A 26,313-nucleotide genomic window follows, 5' to 3' on the forward strand; every position below is an offset into this window, starting at 1 on the left:
TAAGACATGCATACACCAGTGGAATTGCTTGTCAGCTCCAGGACAGGAGAGGGAAGAGAAAAGGAGAGAATATGAATCATGTAACAAGGGAAAAATATTCTAAAGTAAATAAATAAAATAATGCATAGGGGGTGGAAATCATCTATTGAGTCCCTACTGTGTGCTAGGCATGCAAAAGATAAAAAAAAATGAGGGGGCTCAGTGGATTAAGAGCCAGGCCTAGAGACAGAAGGTTCAAATCTGACACTTCCTAACTGTGTGACCCTGGGCAAGTCACTTAACCCCATTGCCTATGCTCTTACTGCTCTTCTACCTTGGAACCAATACATAGTACTGATTCTAAGACCAAAGGTAAGAGTTAAAAAAAAAAGATAAAAAATGAAAATAGTCTTTTCTATAATAGATCTTAATGATAAGAGTAAAAATTTAAATACTACATTTCAGCAGAGTAGTGTCATGGAGAGAATGCTGGTCTTGGAGTCAGAAAATATCTGGGAAAGAGTAGCTAGGTGGCTCAATGGATAGAGTTCCAGACCTGGAGATGGGAGATCCTGGGTTCCAAAATGGCCTCAAACAATTCCAGAAATTGGAGATTATTTAGTGGATTTTTTTTTTTTTATCCTGGGACTCCATTCTAGGAGCATAGGGCCACAACCAGTAGGCAATGGGTCACACAGTCGCTCAGGGTCACCCAGCTGGGAAGTGTCTGAGCCCGGGTTTGAACCTAGGACCTTTCGTCTCTAGGCCTGGCTCTCAATCCACTGAGCTAGCCCAGCTGCCATGCCTCAAACAATTCCAAGTTGTGTGACCCTGGGAAAGTCACTTAACCTCCATTGTCTAGCCCTAACCTCTCTTCTGCCTTAGAACCAATATATAGAGTTGATTCTAAGATGGAAGGTCAGGGTTTTCTGTTTGTTTTTTTTAAAGAAGACATCTGGGGATCAAATCACACTTAAACAAGGTCCTACAGATAGTGAGCATCCAGAGACATGATGTGAACTCAGGTTCTATGAATCTGGAGCCAGAACCCATATAACTTGGGAAAAGCTGCTTGTTTTTCTTCTCATATTTCATTCATCTTCCTTATATTTAATGATGGATTCCTTTGATTCATTCATGGCTATTTCCCATAAAGATTTTATAGAGATGCAAAAGTAGGTATATGGGTTAGTTAGTAGGTGCTGATGTCCTCTCACCTTTTGGAGTAATAAGAAGGTCTGTGATTTCCCCCCCAATCCTCTAGTATCTTTCCCCTTTTTAGATATCTCAAGAACAGTTCCTTCACAGAGTCACAGAATTTGAAAACTCGAAGAAGCCACCTTGGCTAATCCATACCTAAAAAAGAACTCTATAACATGCATCTGACCAGTGGCCATCCTGCCTTCTGATTAGAGTCCAGTGCTTTAGGCTTGATATAAGGAAGAATTTCCTATTCATTTAGAGCTATCTATGAATGGAATGAGGTGCCTCTAGAGGTAGTGAGCTCCCCATCAGCTGAGGTTCTCAGTCACATTGAATAACAGGCTCGCCTGTTGACCTTTGGTTGAGAGTTTTCACATCTTTTTTTTCCTTTTTCTTTTTTTTCAAGGGGGAGCATCGACTACTAGAAATTATACAGTGGCATCTCCCCGCTTTATACTGATGAAATCAGGGACATACATTCATATTTATTGCATTCTGCTCCCCTTTTCCAACCCCACTGCCATTGCCCTGTTTCAAACCAACTTTATCTCTTGCCTGGATTCTTGTGACAGCCCCTTCCTGGCCTCCACACACCGGATGTCTCCCCACTTAAGTCCATTTTATGCACAGATATTAGATCAATCTTTCTAATACACACCTCTGATCTTGTCACTTCTCTCCTCAAAATTTCAACAGCTCCTCATTGCCTCATTGCTCTCAAGAGCCTGGCTCCCACTTCCCCTTCCTACTCTATCCCGCCTTCTTCCTTGTCCTCTCCAGCCCAGGTGAACCTTTCACCATCCTCTAGACGTAGTTCTTGCTCTCCTACCTCGAATCCCTTGTCTATTCTGTTCTCTCTTCTTGCAATGACTTCCCCCCTTCCCCATTCTCCAGTTTTTGCCTACTGAACTCCTCCTTCCCATCTTTTAAAGCCCCCTCCGATATCCTCTCCTCCATGAAGCTTTCCCAAATCACCCACCTAGAAGAATCTCCTTACCATACCCCAAATTAAGTCTCCACTTGCACTCTCGAGGCATCTATAATGTTCCATCTTGCATCATCATTATTGGTATTAACGTCTTATCTCTTCTGTGGGACTGGAAGCTTTTTGGGAGTCAGACCTAGACTTCAGTACTTTTCAGTACATAGGACAAGGTCTTCCTCCTAGCAAGACACTCCATAAATATGTGTGTGCCTCTTTCTGTGTTCAGATATTGGCTTGAACGGCTTTGGTCTGTCCCAACAATAAGGCTAGGACTGCCCTTTCTGAGAGAGCCTCACCCTTCCATCCATAACCTTCCCAAAGTGAATTCTGGGGATGGGGAGTGGGGGGCGACCTGACTCCTAAACATTGGTATAATTTAAGTTAATTAATATTTTTATTAATAAAATTATAATGAATAAGAAGTAATAACGTATCTCGCTACCTCTTTCCTACCTTGCCCTCTCTTTACTACTCCTGTTACTTTGATTTAATAAAGTTGTTAAGCTACTATCGGCCTCATCATTTTAATTATTACACTGGAGAGGGGGGGAATGGGGCAGCCAGTGTGATCTGAGAAGGACCTTCCCACCCCAAACGTCTTTCCTGAAATTTCACAATTAAGAGTTTCTTTTCTTTGTGCTTTGAAAGTTTGATATTTCCCAGTCCTCCATGAAAAATACCAATAATCCTAGAACAGGTGACACATGAAGGGTTGATAACTGGCAGAGATGAGGGGCCTGGGGAATGGGATATAGGCTGGGCAACTGGTGGGGTGGAGGGAGAGGCATCCGCTCTGAGAGTGAGGAGGCACACACACTCGTACCCCAGCCTAGACTAGCCCCAGAAGGCATCACCACCCAGTCTGTTCTCTCCACCCAATGGGCTCTCCTTCCCTTCCACCTCTGGTTCCCTCTAAGGCTCAGCTCCTGGGTGACCTCTCACAAGAAGAAATGATTTTGTCTACCTTTTGTGTTTGCCCATCTATTTAGGTGTTTCTTGTTCCCTCTTCCCTCCAGTAGAATGGAAGTTCCTTGAAGGAGGGCCTATTCTTTATTTTTTTGTTTTCATCTCCCTCGGGGCTCCAGCGCATAGCAGACGGTTTACATGTTTATTGAATTGAACTACTGAATTCTTACGGTGCAGGTATCAATTCAGTTGGACCAAAGAGTGACAACTTTATCAAGGAGAAAGGATGTAAGAAACAGCAAGTGTGGAGTTTCAAAAACAAAACAAAACAAAACACTCTAGAGGCAATACCAGAGGCAAGAGGAGGAATGGGAAAGAAAAAAAAAAACCATCAAGCTCTTTGATCTTAATTAATTTTATTCTACAAAATGCTACTCAGTTTAAATTGAAAAAGCAAAAAACGAAAAAAACCCAAAACAAAAAAAAACTTTTCAATATGTTCTTTCTTCCATAGCAGCAAGCTTTTTCTAACAAGCTTTCTCTTTTCTTATTTCTTTTTTTGTTTAGTGCAAATACTGTAGGCTTGTTACAGTAAAATAACAAAACAAAAAACATATACCACCAGAGATGCTTCAGGAGCTAAGCGAGTCCATGATCTCCACAACTACACAAAAGGCATGAGCATGGGCCCTAGGCCCTGCCTTGGGCCTCATCCCAGATTTTTAAAAAAATCACTATCACTTTAAGAAGGAAACAAAAAAGGAAACCCCCAAACTGATGCTCAAGAAATAGTTCAGTTTCCCATAGCTCTGTATGAGTCTTCTTTGACTTGTTTTGCCTTTCAAGGTCTTCGAAGCAGGCTTCAATGTCTGTCAATGACATATCTCTAATACACAATGATTTTGAACATATATCAAAATATATACAATTCCTTTCTCCTCCATTTTGCCAAAAAAAGACACCCTGATACCTATTCTCTATACACAGATGAGTATTTTCTTTTTCACTATTAATTAACCACAAACTAGAATAAATGGAATTGACTTTTAATCACACAGGGAGAGAAAACAGTTTCTAGGGAACAGGGCAGGCACTCTGATCGCATTTTCATATCATGCTGGTTATCCTGACCTCTGCCCCTAAAGGAATGACCATCCATTTTTAGACGCAAAACCTCTTTGTACATTTTATACAAACACAAGTCACGAACCATTTTAGAAGGAAAAAAAGCATCATCAGTCTAAAAAAAACCTTACAAAAAAAAAAACCCAGAACTGAGTATTTTAATGCTTTCTTTTTATAGTTAGGTTTAGAATAACACAAAGAAAAATGTAAACATTTTAATAAATAATGAAATAAATGTAAATTGCGTTCTCCCTCCATCCCCCAATGTTTAACCCAACCCTTTAGGATCCTGCTGTTGAGAGCATGCTAGAGGATTCAAGAATTAAAAACACACAAATTACCCCTTTTTTGATTTTTAGAAGAAAAAAAGGAGCATGGGAAGCTATTGTTAGTGGTGGTTACAATATTTTTAAAAATTTGTTGGAGCAGTCACACACAAACACACGCACACACACATTTGCCTGCCAATAAAGAGATGTTGGCTTTTAAAAGAGGAGGGCTAAATAAGCAAAATGATAACAGCTTCAGATAGGTTTGGTTAAACATCTAAAATAAAACCCTATCAGCCACAAAACTTCTTGTCCTGAATTTACTGCCTGTCCTCTGAGGCCTGGACTATTCAAGCTGGTCTTGAACTGTACCCTGAAGTGAAGATGCCAAGAGAAGAAAGAGAAGTAACAGAATTACCGGAGCATAGATCTACAGCCTGATGGGTCCTCAGAGACTAGTCCAATCTCCTTGTTTTACAGATGAGGAAACTGAGGCTCAAGGAGGTTGAGACTTGCCCAAAGTTCACAAAGGTAGCGATCAGCAAGGATGGATTTGATCCCTGATCTGATGACTCTAGAGCCAGTATTCTTTCCAAGAGAAGAAAGAAAGTAAAAGGATGGAAAAAATCAACTAGGAGAGAAAAGGAAGAAATCAGAGAAGGAGGAAGAAGAGATGGAAAGGAGAAGAAAAAGAATCAGAGGGTCAGAGTTTAGAAGTGTGAAGGATCATAGATGTTATATTGTCCAATCCCCTCATTAAGAGGATGAGGAAGGAGAGGGATGGGAGGGAGAAATGGGAGGAAAGGGAAAAGACAGCAGCTACTATAATGAGAACCATTGCTCCTAGCAGTTTGCTAGACTGTCCCCTCAGCTCTAATCTTTAGAAGAGTCAGAGGTAGAAGAGAGGAAACAAGCAATCCTGAGGGTGTCTAATTAGGGAAGGGAAACTGCCAGGGCAGGGGATGTAGCAGCACTGACTGATCCTCAAGGAAAAGGAGAGAGAACCTTTCATCCCTCTAGAGCACGGGAGTGGGGGAAGCAAAGCCAACATGGGAGCGGAATCAGCACCACCAGCTTTTGCTCAGCTTTGTCAGATTCTTCAGAGAATCACCCAAGACAGTGGACCAGAATGGATGGGCAAAACCCTCCAGGCAGGCAAAAGAAAAATCTTTATTTTTCTCCCCGGCAAAAAACAAAACCCAATCTTCTCTTCTTGGAACTGGCCTAGGCAATTTCCTCAGCTTCACCTAGACCCACCTTCCCTTCCATCAGTTGGCCTTCCTCTGTCCAGGCAAAGAATAGCCTGTTCTCAGAGAGGTCAGCCAGACAGCAGAAAGGACTGAGCGTTCCATACTCTGGCTCAGAACATACTTCAGCCTTCTCAGGAAGCTGCAAAGCTGCTCCCAGCCAAGTCTGACTCCAGGCTGACGAGCTACCTCACTGACCCCAACAACCTGGGAAGCAGAGCAGTCCCCATCCCAGCCAACTCAATTCCAGCACTCTTCTTTAGATAGTCACTGGATCAGGGCCCAGCTGATCCGACACTAAGTCCTGCTCGGAGAGAAAATCTGTGTGTATTTGTGTGTAGATGTATCAGTCACTCTGACTGTTCCCTTGGAAGGAAGTGGTTAGAAAACTGAAGATATTAGTCATCACTTAGGTGCAAATTTCATCTTCCCTGAATAAAACCACTATCTTTGTGAAAGCTCCCACAGAAGAGCAGGTCCTGAGTGGAGAAAGCCTCAAGCTAGAAGACCTTCTGAAGGCGTTCCATGGGTCGCCTAGCTTTGGCCCACAAACCATCCCAAAGTCAACATGGCTTTCTGTTCAAGTCAACAAACATCCCTGGTGGCAGGGACTGTCATTTTCATCTTTGGGTTCCCAGGACTCAACAGTGCCTGGGACCTAATAGATACTTAATGCTTGTTGACTGATTGATCTAAATGTAAAGAATGTAAGCTCCTTAAGGTTAGGGACCATTTTTGCTTCTGCCTTTGTATCCCCAGAGCCTAGTGGAGTTCTTGGCACATAGAGGTGCTTATTAGATGCTTGTTGAATGAATGAAGTCCCATTATCCGTGCCTAGTCATTGTCCAGGGTAGCCTCAGTAGAACAGACTTTGGCCTGCCTTTGGGTCAGTCCTGGGCAAAGAGGGAATTAAAGGATATTTTTTAAGACCAGAAAAAAAGCAGCTTCATTTAATATATATATATATTTATATGCATATAAAGGCAAAGGGCTCCAGCTTGGATACCAATGCAACTAGAGATGATTAACCCTTTAAGAGTAAGGCATACCTCAATTCACTTTCCATCACCTCATGCTGGTCTTGGCTGATTCAGGAGCTCTTTTCTCAACTGGAAATCAGAAATCCCAAACAGCCAATTTCACTTGAGGGCTCCCCTTCCCAGAGCCTCCTGGGCAACAGGGAATGAGTTTCCACCAGGGCCAGGGAATGTGGAAATGAAATTGTTTTTAAAGCATTTTGCACTAGAGTGTTTGTTTGTTTTAAGAAAAAAATGTGCATTTCGATGAGACCCTGCTCCTTCCCCTAAACTAGGTTTCCCCAGCATCTTATGGAGCAAGAACACACAGCACCCCAAAAAGGGAGGGTCCATTAGAAAGGAGCCATGTGGAATTCCTAAGAGACCAAAGGATGCTGAGTGAGTACTCAATCCATATTAAATATGGCCATGTAAAGTGAGTTGGGTGAGCCAATGAGGCAACAACTTAATGGCCCATTGCACACTCCAGAGTTCAATTTAGAAAACTTCCCCAAACTAACTGGGTTGGCTTTAAATAAATGTCTAAAAAACCCCACCACCCAATCTTTGGAGCCTAATTGCCCACAATCGAGTCTCCTTCAGAGGAATGCCACAGGGGGAAGGGTTTATAAACCAAAGCCTGTCAAGGTGTCAGGAGGATCAATAGGAACCAAGTGGATGGAGCCAAAAGACAACCCCCTATGGGAGCTGGAGGGGAGGCAGCAGTGAGGAAGGCCAGAGGAAGGGGGCTGAGGCGACTCTCTCTCTCCCCACATGTAAAATGTTGCTCCCCAGCAGCGCCTTTAGCCGTTGAGGAGGGGGGGGGGGTCACACGGATCTGGCCCTACCCTGGAGAAACAAGAACAGCTCCATGACCCTCCCAGCCAGAAATCCCACTTGGACCGCCTGGACCACAAGAGAAGCTTGGGGAGGAGGGAGATTAAATTGGGCAAAGCTCTGCCTGGGCCAGGTAGCCAAGTGCCAGAGGGGACAGGAGCTCTCCTCCTCGGTGTAATAACAGACAAGTAAGGGCAGAAGGGCTGAGATGGGTCTGTTTGAGCTTGGGTGCCAGAGAGAGCTGCAAAACAGCATCCTAGCAACTAGCTCCCTCCTCCTCCCCACCCCTCTCCCCGTTCCCTTTCCATGGGAGGCCAGTGCTTTTGCACGGTGTCTCCCCTCCTCGCTGTGCCGGGAGGGGCCGCCTCGGCGGGGACAGGGAGAGTTGGCCCACGCTCATTAAAACTCCGTGGGTGGCGTCATCCTGAGCGTCTATAGGGGGAGCGGGTGGAGCCTGGCGAGGGCTGCCTCGATTCCCAGGGGAGGGAGGCCTTGGGAGGCGGGCAGGCAGTCAGGCAGGAGAGAGAAGGGTCCCTGGCCCAAGTGGAAAGGCAGTAATTATGGGAGACGCCCTGTTCGAGGCAGCAGTGAAGAGGGGGAAGCCAGCGCTGGCACCCTCCTGGCTTTGTTGGCGCTATTCCTGGGCTGGTAATTAAACATTTTGCAAAGCCAGCTCTGCCTGCACGCACACACGCAGGCACGCACCCACGGGGAGCTATGCCTCTCCTCTCCTGCCTCCACGAACACCCTCTTCTTCCAGCAGCCCCAGCAGCTGCCTCTCCCCAGCTCTGCGCAGAGGGTGGAGAAGGCCCAGGGCCTGGTTTGGTCATGCGCCCCAGGAGGTGGGGATGGGGCATGTCTCTGGGGGGGAGCCTTCGGTGGCCCGTTGCCTGCTTTTAGGCCCAGTATCCCAAGCCACACACTTCAGACTCAAGGAAAATCATTTACTCACAGCCCTACCTCCAGAAACAAAGAAAGATTCTTTTTAGGAAGTCTTAAGTGTTCGGACCACCCTCATGAAATGTCCCGGAAGGGTGAGGAACAAAAAGGGGAGAGAATAAAGCTGAACAGGAATGATCTGAGTGGGAGGGGAGGCACCCATCGGGCCCCCCTGCAAGGGGGAGAGGAAGCCAAGGGAAGGAAACCATCACTCCAAGACAGAACATCAGAAGAAAAGGAAAGCAATGGTCCAGAGCAACTTCAGGAAGATGCATCAGTCCACAAGTTCTCCCAAGTTTTGAAGGTAACAGGAACTGCCTGTGGCACAAAGGAGGGAGTCCCCAATTCATCCACCGGCCTGCCCTGAGGTCCTTAGCGCTCCTCATGGCCAGATTCCACTTCATTCTCCCCAGAGCCAAGCTCTCCTGTGGTGTCCCTCTGTCTGCTGTCACTCACTGCCAGTGTGCTGGTCCCTGGGAAGGAGACGGTGGAGAAGGCGGAGGGTGGCTTCCCTTCATTCCCCTCCAGAGCCAGGAAGGACAGCACCCAGGTGGGTTACAAAGCCAGGAGAGTGGGAGAGTTCAAGGAGTCTGAAGACTGATCCCCACTGCTGCTACTTCTCCGGTGGGCCTTGGAGCACGACTCAGAAGGGGACACCGGGGACTCCTGCTCCAGCACGTTTGGGTAGGTAAAGACCAAGTTGGAGGTGCCCGGGGTGATGGCTGGAGTGGAGGTCACCACAATGGGGGTGTTGAGGGGCTCCTCCCCATAAAAGCCCCCAGCGATGTTGATGGGCTTAATGACGGACCGCTGGGCCTTGTCCAGGGCTGAAGAGGAGGACGATGGGATCTCTTCTTCCAAGGGCTCTTGCTTCACCACAACAGTCCCGACTCCTCCACCAGGGCGCATGGACTGGAGGTTGTGGGATGGTGGGGTCCGACGCTCTTCGGGGCTGATTTTACACACGGGCCCGTGTGCCACCAGCATGAATTCTAGCTTCTCCTTCTCCTTCTGCAGCTCGGCTATCTCCTTCTGCAACCCCGACTTCTCTTCCTCCAGCTCTTCAGTTTCCTGTGGGAAGAAGAAAAGAAGTGAAGTCGAATGAAGGGACCCCCATTTTCCCTCCTTTGTTCTCTATGTTAATAGAGGTCATAGATCAAGAACTGGAAGGCTCCTCTGAGGCCATCTGATCCAACTCCCTCATTAATAGATGAGGAGACTGAGCCCCAAGTTCCCACACTAAGAGTCAAGAATGGATCCCATGAAATAGGTTTTGAGGGTAATATATATGTATAACCCAGTGGAACTGCTTGTCAACTCCAGGAGGGGGGAGAAAAGAGAGGAAGACAACATGAATCATGTAACCACGGAAAAAAATTTTTTTAATAAATGTATTTAAATAAATAAAAATTTAAAAAGAATGGATCCCAGGCCCTCTGATTCCAGAGGACCATTTAAAAATGTCTCCAATCCAGACTTGGGAGTGACCAGTAATAATTTCTGTGGATCAAGATACAAAACCAGAGAATCATAATTTCATAAAGAGTTAGGAAAAAATGTGTTGACATCTAATTTAAACTGGACCTGAACAGGACTGCCCAGATGGATCAGGTGGGACCTGCTGCTGGTTCCACCCTTCTTTTCCATCCTTGTCTCCTATCATTCTCCCTATTCCCTAATTATGCGGCTCTCTAGCCCACCCCCTAAGCCTAGAATGCTTCATTCTCCCCTCTTTGCCTGCTGAATTCTTACCTATGCTTTAAATGACTCAAATGCCACTTCCTTCATGAAACTTGCCCTGATATCCCCAGTTGACAAGGCTTTTCCTCCAGGAACTCAAATTGCTTTTTGTTTTGCAACCTTCAAACTAATTTATCCTATTTGTGTTCCAATTTTTGGTTGATACCTTACTAGACAAGTACCTCCTAGACTGTGAAGTCCCCATCATAAAGAAATCATATTATGGAAATAGGTCTTGATCAATGACACCTGTAAAACCTAGTGGAATTGCTCATTGGCTACAGGAGGGGAGGGAAAGAACATGAATCACGTAACCATGGAAAAATATTCTAGATTAATCAATTAAATAAAAATTTTCAAAAAAACCCCAAAGAAATCATATTAAAGGGATTGGGCTAGATGATCTGAGGTCTCTTCTAGTCCTAGCTCTGTCATCCCATGATCCTATGTTTTATTTAAGCTCTCAGGGCCTAGCCCGCAGTATTTGATGACGGTCTTTTGGTTGAATGAATGAATAAACAAAAACACCCTACCTCATAATCTTAGACCCAAAGGATTCTAAAACACCTGGAAGACCTCTATTTTTCTTGTCTCCAAAGTCCCATCCAGGTTAGCACACTAAATGGAGAACGGCGTATTTGGAAAAGAGAGAAAAATGTCTCCTGGAATAATCACTGGATGCCCATTGCCAGTATGTGGGGATGCTTAACAAGGTCAGAGGAACATAGCTTTAGAGATGGAAGGGACCTCATGGGACATCCAATCCAATCTTCTTATTTTACAGGTGAGGAAACTGAGGCCTAGGGAGGATGACTGACTTGCCCAAGGTGATAACAGTAGTAAGCATCACAGAGAGATCTCTCATGTATATCACATGTTCAACATATTTAAAATAAAAACTGAAAATCTAGTACCTCCTGGATCTCCTCTTTTCTTCCTCTCCCCACATTCTCTCCCAACTACTATCCTTTAAACTCAAACCCATTTTCTCTTTTAGGCAACTGATGGAATAAGTTAGAAAAAATGCTGGGCCTCCAGTCAGAAAGATTTGAGTTCAAATCCAGTCTCAGACACTTGCTAGCTGGGTGACCCTGGTTGCCTCAGTTTCCTCAAATGTAAAATGGAGATAATACTAGTACCTCCTTAACTCTCGGGTGAAATGAAATGAGATAATATTTGTAAAAAGCGCTCAGCACACCTTGTCTAGCATATAGTAGGTGCTCTATAAATGCTTGTTCCCTGCTCTTCACTTCCCTTCATTTCCTCTCCAGTTCCAACAGAATGGATCTCAAGACTTTAGTCAACTTCTGTCCTTGGCCTTCCAAGCTGGATCCTATAGTCAGATAAGGCTTACCGAGAAACTCTCTAAAGGAGTAAATACCAAATTACTCCTCTCTGCACCCCCACCCCAACTCCACGCCTACTCCTATTTAAGGAAGAAAAGCAGACAAGAATTGTACAAAGCAGGATGTGAAGGAAAGTTACAGGAGAAGAGAAAAGTTTCCATCTGCCTCAAGAGACTGACGAGCGAGCGTCATGGGCTTCTAAGAGGTTTCCTGTGGAGGATGTGGCCGAGGGACCGGGAGGGGAAGGGAGGGCCAACATGCATGGCGGGGCCTCAAAGCGGGGGGTGGGGGGAGACCAGGCTTATACTAGGTTTGGGAGGTTCAGGATTTTCTGGGGCTCAGGAGAAAGCCAACTTTCTGAGGGCAGTGACTGTTTTGTTTTGGTCTTTATATCCTCAGCTCCTAGCAGATGCTTAATTAATATTTGTCAAATGGAAGGAATGGGGGCTCTGGAGTCAAGAGAACCAGGGTTCAAATCCTACTCTTGTTCATTGTTAACTTTGTGACCTTTGGGCAAATGGCTTATCTTCTCTGGGCCTCCATCTACTTTTACGTAAAATGAGGAAATTAAACTAGATGGCCCCTGAGGTCCCTTCCAGCTCTAAATCTAGGATTCTATAAACGAATTGAATTAGAATTTATGGGGAAAGACACAGTTGGAAAGTGGACAGCTGTTCAGATACCAATAAAAACAATGTCAAGATATCAAGATGAAGACTAATCATCTCTGCCACCCCATGCCAACTCCTATTTAAGGAAGAGTAGCAGACAAGAATTCTACAGAGAAGGATATGAATAAAAGTCACCAAAGAAAACTTTCCGTTTACCCTCATGGGCAAATCATGTCACCTCCCCTGGACCTCAGTTTTCTCATCTATCAAATAAGGTTTTGCACTCAATGGCTTCTGAACCATCAGGACCTAGAGTTCTGATCCAATGATCCTAAATGATACAGTCTTGTCTTTACCTCATCTCTTTCTCCGACCCTTCTCCTCATCTTCTTTGCCTATTTCTGAGGATCTATGATCATGGTTTGAAGAATAAGAGCATCCTCTTGCAATCTCTGACAATATCCCTACCATTGACTCCATTCAAGAAGCCCACAAAATTCACTTGGGAAAGAGGCACCGCCGAAGGCCTCCATGGGCTCCAGGAAGAGGCAGGTGTGTACAAGGAGAGAGAACCCTAGATTTGGACTCGGGACATGTTCATAGCCTGACTCTCCCACTTCTTACTTCTGTTCAGAGTCCCTTCATCTCTCTGCACCTTGGCTTTCTCAACTATAAAATGAGGAGGATTGCACTAGATGAACTTCTGGGCCCCTTCCTGCTCCAGATTCTTTGCTTCCTGGCAAACTAAAGGAAAGGTTCAAGTGGAAAGGTATCTCCCATGCCAAACGAGTTGCACCCAAGAGGCACTCTCCTTCTAGATCTCTTTGAATGAGGCTAGAAGGATTTGGATGCAATTTAGATCTTCAATTCTCTCTTCTTAGGGGATCAACTTTAGCTGGGCTGATGTTGACCGTGGTCAGATCAAGGGTCAGGGAGGGAAAGGTCATGGACACCCAAGAGCTTGGGTGATTAAGAAGCTAGGGAGAGTGACTCATAAGGTCAGAATGGAAGTGCCAAGACCACAGAGAAAGGCTTATTTGGCATGGTGTGGGGTGAGGTTAGGATGTTCATGCCAATAAAGGACATAAAGAAATTAAGGTGCACCGTCATAGAATATGACTCATCTATGTCAAAAATGGAACCCAGACTATGGAGTTTAAGGAAAACATTGTTTACAGAAGAGAGCTCTTAGACTGGGAGAGAATTTCTGATAGAGGTAGCCCCTAACATTTGGGGCATTTAGAAGTGAAGGGGAGCACAGCTAGGTGGCTCAGTGGATAGAAAGTGCCAGGTCTTGGGTTCAAATCTGGCCTCAAATACTTCCTAATTATATGTCCCTGGACAAATCACTTAACTCCAATTGCCTAGCCCTTATCACTCAATCAATACTTAGTATTGATCTTAAGACAGAAAGTAAGGACTTAAAAAAAAAGTGAAGGGGCCTCAGTTCTGGAGTGTGGGCTGCTGATGAGCAGAATCAGAATTGCACTGGCTCCTGAAGGCTAGAGATTTTGAAATTAGGGTAGGTCCATGCCGTCACCTGCTTTTAGTAATCCAAAAAGGATTGACTGGGGCTTCTAGAGGTCTAAATAGGACAAGGGGTCAGAGCACTAAGGCTAATGCCCTTCCCCATAAAAAACAGTTCTTACCGCTTGCAGTTTCTCAGTCAGCTCCCGGCGTCGGTTCCGGCATTTGGCGGCAGCAAGCTTGTTCCGCTCTCTCCGAATTCTTCGCTTCTCTTCTTCTTCTGGAGACAGCTAGACGTGTGGCCAGAAAGGAGAGGAGAAAACAAAGGAGTGATAAGGGATGAGAATGGGCCAATTGCTAGATTGTTTTTCAGAAGGCAACATTTTAAACCAGGTAAGATACAATTTGGGGAATGAGATGGGAGAAAGTTGTGCAAGGGAGCCGGACCGGGGTTCAGAAGGGAGAGACGTCCCACTTGAGACTACCATTCAAGGCTCTTTCGGAGTTAAGAGTGAGTGCTCTCTCAGCAAAGACACATGAGGAGGGAGATGTCCAATACTGAAGGGGAGAACAGGGCCTATTCTCTCTGAGGCACAGGGATTTGCCAAACCTGGTAAGATGAACAGATTTTTGTCATGTCAGCCCCTGATGCCTTTCCAAGAACAAAGAATAAGACCTGGGAATCCACACTGGAGACATTTCCACTCATTGCCTGGCCTGACCCCACCTGCATAAGCAGCTTCTTCCAAGCTCTAAGTAATTATCCCTCCCAGCACCTTTGTCATCCCTGCCAGATTCATGATCCCCATTTGGCAGGTGAGGAACCCAGCCCTGGAACCCCTGGAGGAGCCAGAACAAGACAAGGAGTCAGAAAGGGCCTTTGGGACACTGGATGCTGCCTTAGACCCTCACCTCGGAGGATCTACCACATTCTTTGAGAGAAAGGCCTGGAAAGACATGATTTGACTCAAACGAAGTCACATGGAATAGTGGGAAAAGAGTCCTGGATTTGGAATCTGTCAGAGACAACAGGTTCTACTTCTTACCTTTGTCCTTTACTACCTCTACCTCTGACCATGGGAAATCTACAACCTGCTGAGGCCTCAGTTTCCTCCACTGTAAATGGAGGAGTTGACTTTCGTGGTCTCTGAGGGCCTTTCCTCTGAGGTCTACAACCTGCTGAGGTCTCAGTTTTCCTCCACTGTAAATGGATAAGTTGACTTTCATGGTCTCTGAAGGCCTTTCCTCAATCTCTGATCCATTATTGCACACCCACTGTGTTCCTGGGGCAGTAGGTGCTATAGTGGCCCCCAAATCAGGAAGACCAGAGTTCAAACCCAGCCTCAGACACTTACTAGCTATTTAACCCTGGGTAAATCACTTATTGTCTGTAAAATGAGCTGGAGAAGGAAACAGAGAACTACTCTAGTATTGTGGCCAAGAAAACCTCAAATAGGATCTGAAAAAGTCAGATACAACTGAAAACAACTGAACAACAACTGTGTTCCTGGCACTGTGTCCTGGGTAGAAAAGAAGGCGAGGATATAATATGAGCTATCAACAAGCGTAGAGTCTCTTCTCCCACCCCAAATACAGCCTAAGTGTTTGAGAACCTGCTCACATACACTCCAAGGATACAGGCCAGTCTTCCATCCAAATGGTCAGGGTAACCACAGACCTAATTAGCCAAGCCTGCTGCATAGAACTGCCCCTCCAAGATGTCACACTCCTTCAGGGTGGCACCATGGAAAGGGCATGGGATTTGCAGTCAGAGGGCCGGAATTCAAATCTCATACCCAACAATGATTACCTTCTAATCTAAGGCACAGCACTTCATCTCTGTGGGTTTTGGAAAATGCAGGGGGTTGGACTTAACCTCTCTGGTCTCTTCTAGCTTTCTGATCTTATTATGATCCCAGGCAGAAATTCAGGAGAGGGTAACCAAAGTCAATGGCAGCATCCAAAAGTCCCTTGCTTTTTCACTGGGAAGCTAGATAGTGCAATGAATCAAGCAGCTTGGAATCAAAAAGTCTCTTCCTAAGTTCAAATCTGACCTCAGACCCTCACTAACTGTGTGACTCTGGGCAAGTCGCTTACCCCTGTTTGTCTTCATTTCTTTATCTGTAAAAGGACATGGAGAAGGGAATGGAAAACTATTCTAGTATTTCTGCCAAGAAAACCTAATGGGCAGGGGATGGGGAGGGCAGCTAGGTGCAACCAGCAGATTGAGTACTAGGTCCAGAGATGAGAGGTCCTAGTTTCAAATCTGAATTATAGATATTTCCTGGCTGGGTGACCCTGGGAAAATAAACCACTTAACCTTCATTTCTTAGCCCTTACCACGCTTCTGCCTTGGAACTAATACACAGTATGGATTCTAAGATGGAAAGTAAAGGTTTAAAAAAAACCTAATGAGGTCAAGAATAGTCTGACACAACTGAAAATGACTGAAGAACAGCTTCATGAATATAGTAATAATAATAATGTTATTAATAATAGCTGACTTTTATATACTTCTTTAAAGTTGACAAAATGCTCACATTTTCCCACCTGATCAACAAATACTAAAAAGTAGAAGAGCACTCTGTTGTTAAAATGCTGGGCAGGGGGGGGTGCTGCTTTCAAGGAAAGTGGCCACAATGGAGTGACCTCTAAAGGGAAAACCTGAATCATCCTCACTGGGCACAGGATGCGAGAGACTGCTGCTGCCCACCCCAGGAAGCACGCTGGCCCAAGGACATAGTGTGGCAACCACTCTGACGGCCATCTCATCAACAAAGTCAACTCCTCAGATGGTTCCACCTCCCAAAAAGAAGCAAGTGGACCACAGAAACAGAAGGTATACACTGTCACCATTAGGACAAAGGGCTCAGTGAAAGGAGGGGAGGAGAACATTTATAGAAATAACTATGATGTAAACCCAAAAACACTCAATAGCTCCTTTTGTGGTGGTTGTTATTAAGAATGTAAGCCTCTGGAGGGCAGAGAATTCATTTTGTCTTTATATTTCGAGAAACCACCCAACAAAGGCCTTTGAACATATTTGATGCTTCAGAAATGTTTGTTACTTGACTGACCGCCTTGAACGGGGCATCTGGCTCAAGGCTCAGCTCCCAGACAGCCCAGAAGAATGAAAAAAACAAATTTTATAGTCTCCACAATGGTCCTCTGCAACAAGACCGATAAGGGCATCAGAGGACATGGCACCTGACTCTAAATCTGACTGCCCCAGTGAGCATCTACTGTGAGTCCAGCAAGGCACAGAATAAACAAGGACAAAAGCATCCTGCCTTTGTTCTCTTTGTATACGACTGTATCATCCTCACTCAAGTGGAGACCCTTGAAGACTCAGCACCGCGGGTACCAGACTGTGCCTCCCATCTCCATCCATCAGAAATATTTCCCCAAAATATGGGAGGCCAATGGCTGGACATGAAAGCTCTCAGGGGTATGGAGAAGGGGACAAGAGAGTGAAGTGTGTAATGTGGGCAGTGCTGACATCACCCAGAAGCACCGGGGACCCCTTGTCCACTTGAGCCTCCTCAGTTCTGAGGCTCCTTGACTCTGTCCCTCCAAGGACTCACAGGGGCCCTGCAGTAAGGGTTCGCTATGGCTAAGCTCTACTCTCACCCCCTGCTTCTCCACAAACTTTGTTTTTCTGCCAGAGAAGCAAAAATACCCATTCCCTCCCAAATAAACTGCCAGTAGTGTCTAATAAGAACGATGATAATAATAAAAACAGTCACAGTAATAATGCCTTTCATAGGCTTAGAAGTTTATAACTAGAAAGAATTGTACAGGTGAGGAGATCAAGGCCCAGAGAGATGAAGGACCTGCCCAACAATCACTCAGCTAGTAGGTGACAGGATAGGAATCCAAGTCCTCTGACTCCCAAGTTAAGGCTCTTTCCATTGTGTCCCACTGCCTCCCCTGGATAGAGCGCTTTAAAGTTTATTATAAAGCGTTTTCATGTCCATCATCTCATCTGATGTCATGCCAGCCCTGTCGGGCAGGCAGGACAAGATCTTTTTATCCCTATTTTATAGACAAAGACATTAAGGTGAAGTAAAGGTAAGTGACTTGTCAAGATGACACAGTTAGTAAATGGCAGAGCAAAGCTTCAAAGCCAGGTCTTCTAACTCCCAGTAGGGTATTTTTTCCATAAATGGTACCGCTATTTTGGATTTTCCTTCCACCACCATCTTTCCAGGGTCCCAGGTTCACATCCTCAGTGTTTTCTTAGCCTCCTCATTCTCTACCACCGCACATACCCAATCATTCTCCAAATCTTATTTATTCTATTTGCACATTTGTTGTTCTTGACCCATCTCTTGACTGACGTAGCCACCATCTTAGTTCAAGCCTTCATCACTTCTCACCTGGATTATTCCAATAGTCCCTTAATTGGTCTCCCTCCCTTAAAATGCCTCTCCTCCTCTATCCAATCTATCCTCTCTCTGCCCAGCTGCCAATGGAATTGTCCTCAAGGGTGGATCTAACCAGGTCCTACCCCTATACTTAGTAAGCTCCAGTGACTCCCTATTGACTCTTGGATTAAAAATAAATTCTTCTCCACGGCCTTTAAACTTTGTCAAAACCCGACTCCCTAAGGACTCCCCTCCATGCAACAAGCTGGCCCTTTTACATTTCCTCACACAATACCCTCCATCTCCTCTCCCCGTATTTACCATCTCTCATGTCTCCCTCTTCCATCTTTGCCTCATTTTCTTGAAGATTCAGCTCACCATGGGATGACACAAAGTCTTTCCAAATGAATCCAACTACTGGTGTCCTCTGGCTCTAAACTACTTGCTAGGTATTTGGTATTTATTCAATATATACTTATTAATGGACATGTTGTTTCTCCTCAGTAGACTGAGGGGAGAGACTGCTTCTTTTTTGTCTTTGGGTCCAGAGTACCTAGCACAGTGCCTAGCATGCAGCAGGCACCTAATAAAAGTTTGCGGATTAACTGATTAGATGAAGCCTTTTCTAGATGGGATTAGATGACCTCTAGGGTACCTTCTACCTCGGAGGGTCTATCCTGAGATGGATCTGGGTCCAGGTTACAACAGAAATTGCATTATCCCAAGGGAGTGCCTCCTCCAGCACTTGAGTTTGGGCTGGAAGAGGTTTGGAGTGGCATCACCTAGGTCTTGAGATAATCAGGGCTGGACATCACCGAGTGCACTATGAGGTTGGCACCTTTGGGGGTATCAGATTGAAACAAGTTTAGTAGCAGCAAGAACATTACACGGTTCCTAATTCTTCAGCATCTGCCCAATTTAGGGGCTGTAGAGAAGAAAGCAAAGTGCCCTCACTGGATCATGTGGACAAATGACCCAAACATGGCCGAAGCTTCCTAGAAGAGACTCAAAGCTGCTCATCCCTTTAGATTCTTGCATCTGTCTACCTTTTCTGAGTTGGAGATCAAATGAGAGCATGGAGACAAGAGCTCTTTATAAACTATAAAGCTGTGTGTATGGTTATGTAGATAGACACACATATTCTTTTTTCATAGTCTACTGTTTAAGGAATTTTTATTAGAGCAAGAATTTTATAATCCAAATTACATTTCCTTGCTCAGCTATCAAGTCTGTTATCTAAAACAGTGGTGATGCACATATGTACATATAGGTAGACATATCATATATACATGTATGATTATTATTACCATGAGGGAGGCAGAGCATGGCATGGTGGATAGAGAGCCAAGCCTCAGTGGCCAAAAGACGTAGGTTCAAAACCTATCTCTAACACGTCCTGGTGCGGTGACCCTAAGCAAGTCCTTTAAACTCTCGATGCCCCTCTGAGACCATTAACTACAGAACTGTTGCCAGTACACTGTGGTATAGCAGGAATTCTAGGGAGTTCCCTATCCCGGTGAAATCATAGGTCTGGTCCAGAATAAATTATTACTATTATTTTTATTACCACAGTTATTACCAGGCGCCATGTTCTACATGTGTTGTCTGAGCACCATCCTAGCTAAGCTTAGAAAGGCTCACCAGAAGTCGGGATAAAGGATGCAGCTTTTTTGTTTTTGTTTTGTTTTGTTTTGTTTTTTGTTTTTACCATGGAAACTCTCAAAAACCATCTTCCTAAGTGAAAGAGAAGTTGCCATCTGGGTAGGTGAAGGGAGCACCCCCAACCTCACAAAATAATGCACCCCTGAAAGGTTCAAATGCAAGAGGTACCCTCCCCACCACCCTCGATCCTGGAGGTCTCCCTGTCCGCTCCCAACTTCTCCACCCCCTCCTTCCTTCCAAAACCTCCGACTTGGGAGGTGTGTGTGTGGCAAGTTGTGGGAGCTGTCAACATAGGAAGTATCCAGGGAACATGAGATCAACATTGCTAGAGCGTGTATGTGTCAGCAGGAGAGCCCTCCCCACCCACCACGCGGGAACCCTCCCCGCAGAGCCCCGGGCCTCTGGGAGATGAGCTTTTGGAACAGGAGCAGATGCCAGAGCCATTTCTGTGGAAGCGCCCCTCCCGCCAACTGGGAGGATGAGGGACAGCACGGGAGGACACGACATCCGGGGCGAGAAGGAACTTTATCCCGACCTTACAGCCCCATCCCTTCCTTTTACAGAGGAGGAAATGGAGAAAGTGGAATTTGAACCCGGGTCCTCCGACTTCAGATTCCACATTCCTTCTGTGGTGCCGGACATGAGATTTTGTTAATGAATCTAATGCATCCACTTCGTCCTTGTGTTGCTATGCTTTGGGGAAAAGAGAGGCTTCCTGGTATCCAGGATGGAACGACATCTCCTCTACTGTGGATTCTCTTTCAGGCTTCCTGGGATAATCAAAAGGAAACTGAGTCTAGTACAAGGTCACTTGCTTTGACCATGGGCCAAGGTGGAGCCCTCTCGGGCCAACATAGGGCAGAGTGATGGTATGGAGAGTTCTCCTATCCCGGACTGAATGGGAGTGGGTCTCTACCATCTGCCATCTTAACCCCCATTGCCCAGCCCTTAGTGCTCCTCTGCCTTGGAAATGATTTTTATTATCTATTCTAAGACAGAAGATAAGAGCTTTTTTTTTTTTTAAAAGAACCATTTACTTTGGAGTAAGCCCTATGAGATGGAGTAGAATGGAAAAATGAACAAGATAGGATAGCATTGTTGTTCAGTCATTTTTCTGTCGTGTTTGACTCTTCATGACCCCATTTGAGGTTTTCTTGGCAAAGATACTGGAGTGGTTTGCCATTTTCTTTTCCAGTTTGTTTTACAGGTGAGGAAACGGAGGTAAACAGGATAAAGTGACTTGTCCAGGGTCACACAGCTAGTATATGTCTGAGGCTGGATTATGAGTCTTCCTGACTCCTGGTGCCATCAAGCTGCATTGGATGGTAAAATAGAGGACTCTGGAGCCAAAGAATCTGGGTTCAAATGCACACTAACTGGGTGAACTTGGTCAAATCATTTGACCTCCTTAAGCCTTGGTTTCCTCATCTATAAAATAAGGAGGATTTGGGCTAGATGGCCTTTGTGATCTCTTCCTAGCCCCAAATCTTTGGTCCTAGAATGGAATCACAAAAGTGTAAAGGACCCTAGATATCACCTAACACAACCAGGTTCTTTTCCCCCAAGAGAATGTAAGATCCTTTTGAGGGCAAGGAATATTTGGTTTTTGACTTTCTACTTCCCAGTATCTGGCACCCAGGAAGTCCCTGACCCCCTACCAGATGCTTTCTGGACAAAAGAAGACAAACCCCACCCCCATTTACAGATTAGGAAACTAAGACTCAAGTAAGTGAAGAGACATGCCCAGTATCACAGACCCAAGTTAGTGCCAGAACTGGGACCAGAACTCAGATCTCCTGACTGCCAGCTCAGTGATATTTCTGTTCTTCCTGATGAGGGATGGTCCTGAGTTTCTAGCTCATGATGGATCATCAGAAAATGTCTCTTATTCCTTCTCTTCCTCTCATAAACAAATAAAAGCCTCCAGCCAGATTGCATTAGGGTATTAGTGTGAGTTAGGCATAACTCATCGAGAGGAAGGGACATGCTATTCGGCATCTTCCCGCCGTGGTCCTCTGCAGTCCTAAAGAGTCAATGCCTCTCCCAGGGTGTCTGACTCAGCCCTGGGGTCATTTATGTCCTGGGAGAGTCTGGCTCACCGACGTTTATAAAATCTTTTGAGGTCCGTGGAGAAAAGCACATTAATAGGAGACATTATTATGATGGTTGCTCCTGAAGGGTGGCTCAATTACAAGAGACCTCACTGGAAACATCAGGGCACTTAGTGAATGAAGCCTAATTAATATTGGCTGCCCCATCTGACTCGCAGAGTTTAGACAGTGTCCCAGATTAGTCGAGGGCTCCCCTGACGTCATCCCCACAGAACAACTTCCTTCCATCTTTTTTCTTTGCCCTTTGGGCTCCAGGGGTTTTACCAGCTCTGTCTGAGGCTCTCAATCCAGAAGCAAAGCAGGACAGGGAGAAGGCAGGAAACTCCCATCATACAAACCCCACAGTGAAGACTTAGAGACACTCACTTTAGGCTAGTTCTAACTGCTAGCTCTCATTTACATCCTCTAAACTAATATCTCCCTTACTGGCCCTTCCACTCTTTGCTCCTAGTTCTTCCCACCGGGGGCCAAGGAGAATAAGTTTGACTTCTTTCCTCACTCCAAAATAACCGAAGACAGCTATCATGTACCCCAACCACCCAAACCTCCCATTGAATCTTCTCTTCTTCCCTAGTCCCAGTTTTTTTCAAACAATCCTCCCATGGCCTGATCTTGACGTTCTTGACCATCTTAGGAATGTCCCTCCTAAAAGGTGCCTCTAAAGTCTGAGAATAGTGCCTCTGTCACCCTGCTGGGATACAGACGAGGTCCCCCATGAAAGCTTCTTGGAGAAACGAGCTCTCTAATTCCACTGAATACAGAAACTATCCATGATAACGGCCAGGCACCCACCCTTCCCCTCTCAAAGAAAAGACAGCTTCACAAACTGCTCAGAGTGAGGAAGGACCTGGAGCTGCTCCCTCTCCATGAGGATGTCTGTGCATCCCAAGGAGGTGCACTAGTCTGCTGGTGGGGATGACTGCCCCGCACTGGTGTGGTCCAAGTTAGCGATGCCAATGCAAAGTGGCAGGAACCAAACAGGGTGGCGTGTGGCCAGGCTGGGAGGGAAAGATGCCTCTTCTGGAGAGCAAAGCCTCCTCCGAGCCTCTATCTGCCTCCTGCATTTGCACAAGCTGGCCCCCATGCCTGCAACAAACTCATCTCATCTCTGTCTCTCAGGATCCTTTTCTCCTTTCAAACATCAACTTCTAATTATGGTTATGTTCTCCCTACTCTAGTTCATTTGCATTTATTTATCTGTGTATAGGCTATATTAAGAGGCAGGTAGGTGGCTCAGGGGATGGAACACTGGCCCTGGAGTCAGGGAGACCTGAATTCAAATCCAACCTCAGACACTTACTAGCTATGTGGCCTTGGGCAAGTCACTTAACTTGTTTGCCTTAATCCCACTGGAGAAAGAAATGGCAAGCCATTTCAGTATGTTTGCCAAGAAATTCCATGGATGTCAGAGGTTCTCTGATTCTAGTGTCACCACTCTTCCTTTTTACATTTTAAATACTATTAGAACATTTAGCAGTGAGAAATCAGAGGGGCGAGGATCAAATCCCTTCTCTGGCACTTATCTGTTGTTACCTTGGACAAGTCCCTTCCCCTCAGTTGGCTTTAAAGTTTCTTTATCCATAAAATTACAGGGATGGAGCCTGGAGGACTTCTCAGGTCCCTTCTAGCTATCAGTCACCATATCAGATCCAAGTCTGGCTCCTAGCCAAAAATGTTCTAAATCTGGACCCCCCACAACCTGTGCCTCCTTTTCCTTTGTAACATGGAAAATTTGATGCTGATCCTGTTCCTAAGGACACTGCTGAAAGCAGCTAAGAAAACTGCTGGGCACACACTTTGAAGGTTCTCTAAGAGCTGCACCAATGCTCAGTTATAGCCATTTCCTGGATCCTCAAGGGCCAGGGAGACACTCAGCATCCTGATGAAGTCCAGGCCCATGGGGAGGTCAATGGAGAGACCAGCCAGCCTGTATGGATGTGTGAAGCAGCGAGCCTCAAGCTCCCCTCCCAGGCCCAGCCAGAGAGCCCCCCACGAGCTCATCCTTCAAATGGCTACTACCATCCTCTGGGGATGCTCATAGCAGAAAGACAGCCTGCCATCATGGCTCCCTGCCTTTTGGTCACAAAACCCATGCCCACTGGCCAGTCAGAGGATGAGGCCTCCCACCCCACGGCTGACACTGATCCTCTGTGGGACCTTGGGCAAGTCAAATAACTTCCACAGTTCTCCGTTACTTCAACTGTAAAGTGAATGGTTTTGGCTAGAACAGGTCCCAACCTCACCTTATGACCTCAGAAGTCATCTAACTTAATTTACAGATGAGGAATCTAAGGCATGGGGAGATTACGGGAGGGCAAGAAGTAAAAATCAGAGACAGGATTGGAATCCAGAGCCTCTGACTTTCCATTGTATCAAGGGCACTCAAACTTCACTAGTATAAAAATGTCTTTTTTCTCCTATCTCATTCTCTGAGAAATGAACATATAGTACAGAAGTAATAGTAGTAAAGAAGAAATAATATAATATTAAGAGTATCCAAATCTGTGATTTTTGCTCCATTTTACAGATTAAGAAATCAGGTGTGAAATTAAGTGACTTGCCTAGAGTCTCACCGCTGATAAGTGTCTGAGGCTCGATTCGAAACTCATTTTCCTGTCTCCAAGTCCAATGGAGCAGATCCAGAACGTCTCCTAGCTCTCTCTTCTCCATCTCTATATCTCCTTGACAAGGTTTCCCAGACCTCCCACTCCCCGGCCCGGCCCATTTCCACAAGTCCAAGTTTTACCTGCTCATCCCTCCTTCTCCGGCCCACAGTGGTACCGATGGTCTTGATCACCCCGGGTCTTGCAAGAGTCATATGTCCTGGGACCGAGGCTAGGCCCGGCAGGGGGCTGTAGGGGTGGGAGCGGGTGTACGGATTCGACATGGAGGTGATGACGGTGGGCTGTACCATCCACTGGAGATCCTGGCTGGTGGTAATGGCGTTGATGGTGGGGATGAAGGCACTGCCAGATCCTGGCATATCTACCCGGAATTTCTAAGAGGAAGAAAAAAAAAAGGGAAACAAATTAAAATGAGACTAAGATGAGAAGCAAATCTGAGAGGAAGAAGAAGAAGAGGATGAGAAAGAGGAGGAGGAGGAAAAGGAGGAGGAGGAGGAGGAGAAAACCAGGAGGAGGTGGGACCCAAGAGGGGACTGACCCAGAAGCCTTGAACCAAGTCTACTGCATCCATGACGCAAAGGAACCCTGCCTGGGCATGAGTCTTTCCATTCCAGCCGCGGCCCAACTATAGGAATGTGACAGAGAAATAAGGCTGTCAACACATCCAAAGCTGACTTTTAAAATAGATGCAGCAGCCCATCAGTATGCACACAGCCAGGCACTCTCTGCACCTCACCCATGCAAGCTGTCGTGGTATTCAGCAGACGGGCCTCCTGCTTGGGGGTGCAGAGGGGCCTGGGATTCACAGCTGTCAATCATTCCCCTAGGTGCAGGGTCTCTGTGGCCCATGACCGAAGGCAGAAGCCTTTAGAGCATCCCTCTCTCATTGTGGGAGAGAGTCCTGGGGCCCCCAAGGATTCAAACAGGCAGCTCTTTCCTCTTTCAGACTCGATACTTTTCACCTTTCTGCATATCCGTACCAGAGTCTATACACATGATGTATCTTTCTGCCCATCCATCTAGCCATCCACATAAAGGTTATTTGGAAGATTCGTTCTCCTAATTGTGAAACTTCATAGGTATAAAATGCTTTCTCTCCTACCTTATCTTTCTTTTTTCTCTTTCCTATTTTCTTCCTTCCTTCCTTCCTTCCTTCCTTCCTTCCTTCCTCTATCCAAGAAATGCAGATAAGATAATATTGAAATCTGTGATTTCATTAGTGTGGGAAACTCCCAGAGCCTAAAAATCCTTCCACTGACAAGAACTTAAAGTCTCAAGAGAGTTTCCTGAGGACCCTGATTTGTCCAAAGTCTTACTGTGTCGAAGAACACTCATTTTGTCTCTACCTTGCCCCTGATATACCATACTATAAAGCTTTCTTGCGGTATGCTTCATGAAGAAATATATTTTAAAAATAAGGGTCAGCCCATCACAGACTAGCTTCAGGGATACAGGTGGGAAAGGAGAATCATAGTACCATAGAATTTAGAGTCAGTCAGGGCCTTGGAAGTCATCTAGTACAACTCCTTCCTCTTATAGTCAGGGAACAGAGACCCAGGGGGGTTGGAATCCTTTGCCCCAAGTTTCTAGTTTGGAAAGTTTCAGAAAATCTCCTGCTCTTGGTGTTTCCACCTAAGCCTCTGTAAATGCTCTCACCTAAATAGAAGCTTCTGGAAGGAGGAAGGGATTGTTTTCTCTTTGCCTGTTTCTTCCTTTTATAGAGCACAGTGCCATGCATACAGTAAGCACAGAATGCTTGATGACTGGCCAATGAACCTGGTGGATGAATGGAATATAGCACATGCACAATCTAACATCCTGCTTTGTCCTTGCATCAGCCCAGATTCTGGAATCCAGCCTGACCCTACCAAAGGTCTCT

At 45.6% G+C, this 26,313-nt stretch overlaps 1 protein-coding gene across 1 annotated transcript in view; it reads right to left on the minus strand.

Moving 5' to 3' along the window:
* Window positions 1-8,546: 8,546 nt before the first annotated feature.
* The window catches only part of FOSL2 (FOS like 2, AP-1 transcription factor subunit), a 29,274-nt gene continuing 11,507 nt past the window's right edge, over window positions 8,547-26,313 (minus strand). The window contains exons 2-4 of the mRNA XM_044660983.1: window positions 24,557-24,808; window positions 13,853-13,960; window positions 8,547-9,577 (exon numbers count right to left, since the gene is read on the minus strand). Of these exons, the coding sequence (XP_044516918.1) occupies window positions 9,062-9,577; window positions 13,853-13,960; window positions 24,557-24,808 (876 nt within the window). The 3' untranslated portion in view covers window positions 8,547-9,061. The remainder of the gene's footprint in view (window positions 9,578-13,852; window positions 13,961-24,556; window positions 24,809-26,313) is intronic.

The sequence above is a fragment of the Gracilinanus agilis genome, chromosome 2, assembly GCF_016433145.1.
Source record: "Gracilinanus agilis isolate LMUSP501 chromosome 2, AgileGrace, whole genome shotgun sequence".
Taxonomy (NCBI): domain Eukaryota; kingdom Metazoa; phylum Chordata; class Mammalia; order Didelphimorphia; family Didelphidae; genus Gracilinanus; species Gracilinanus agilis.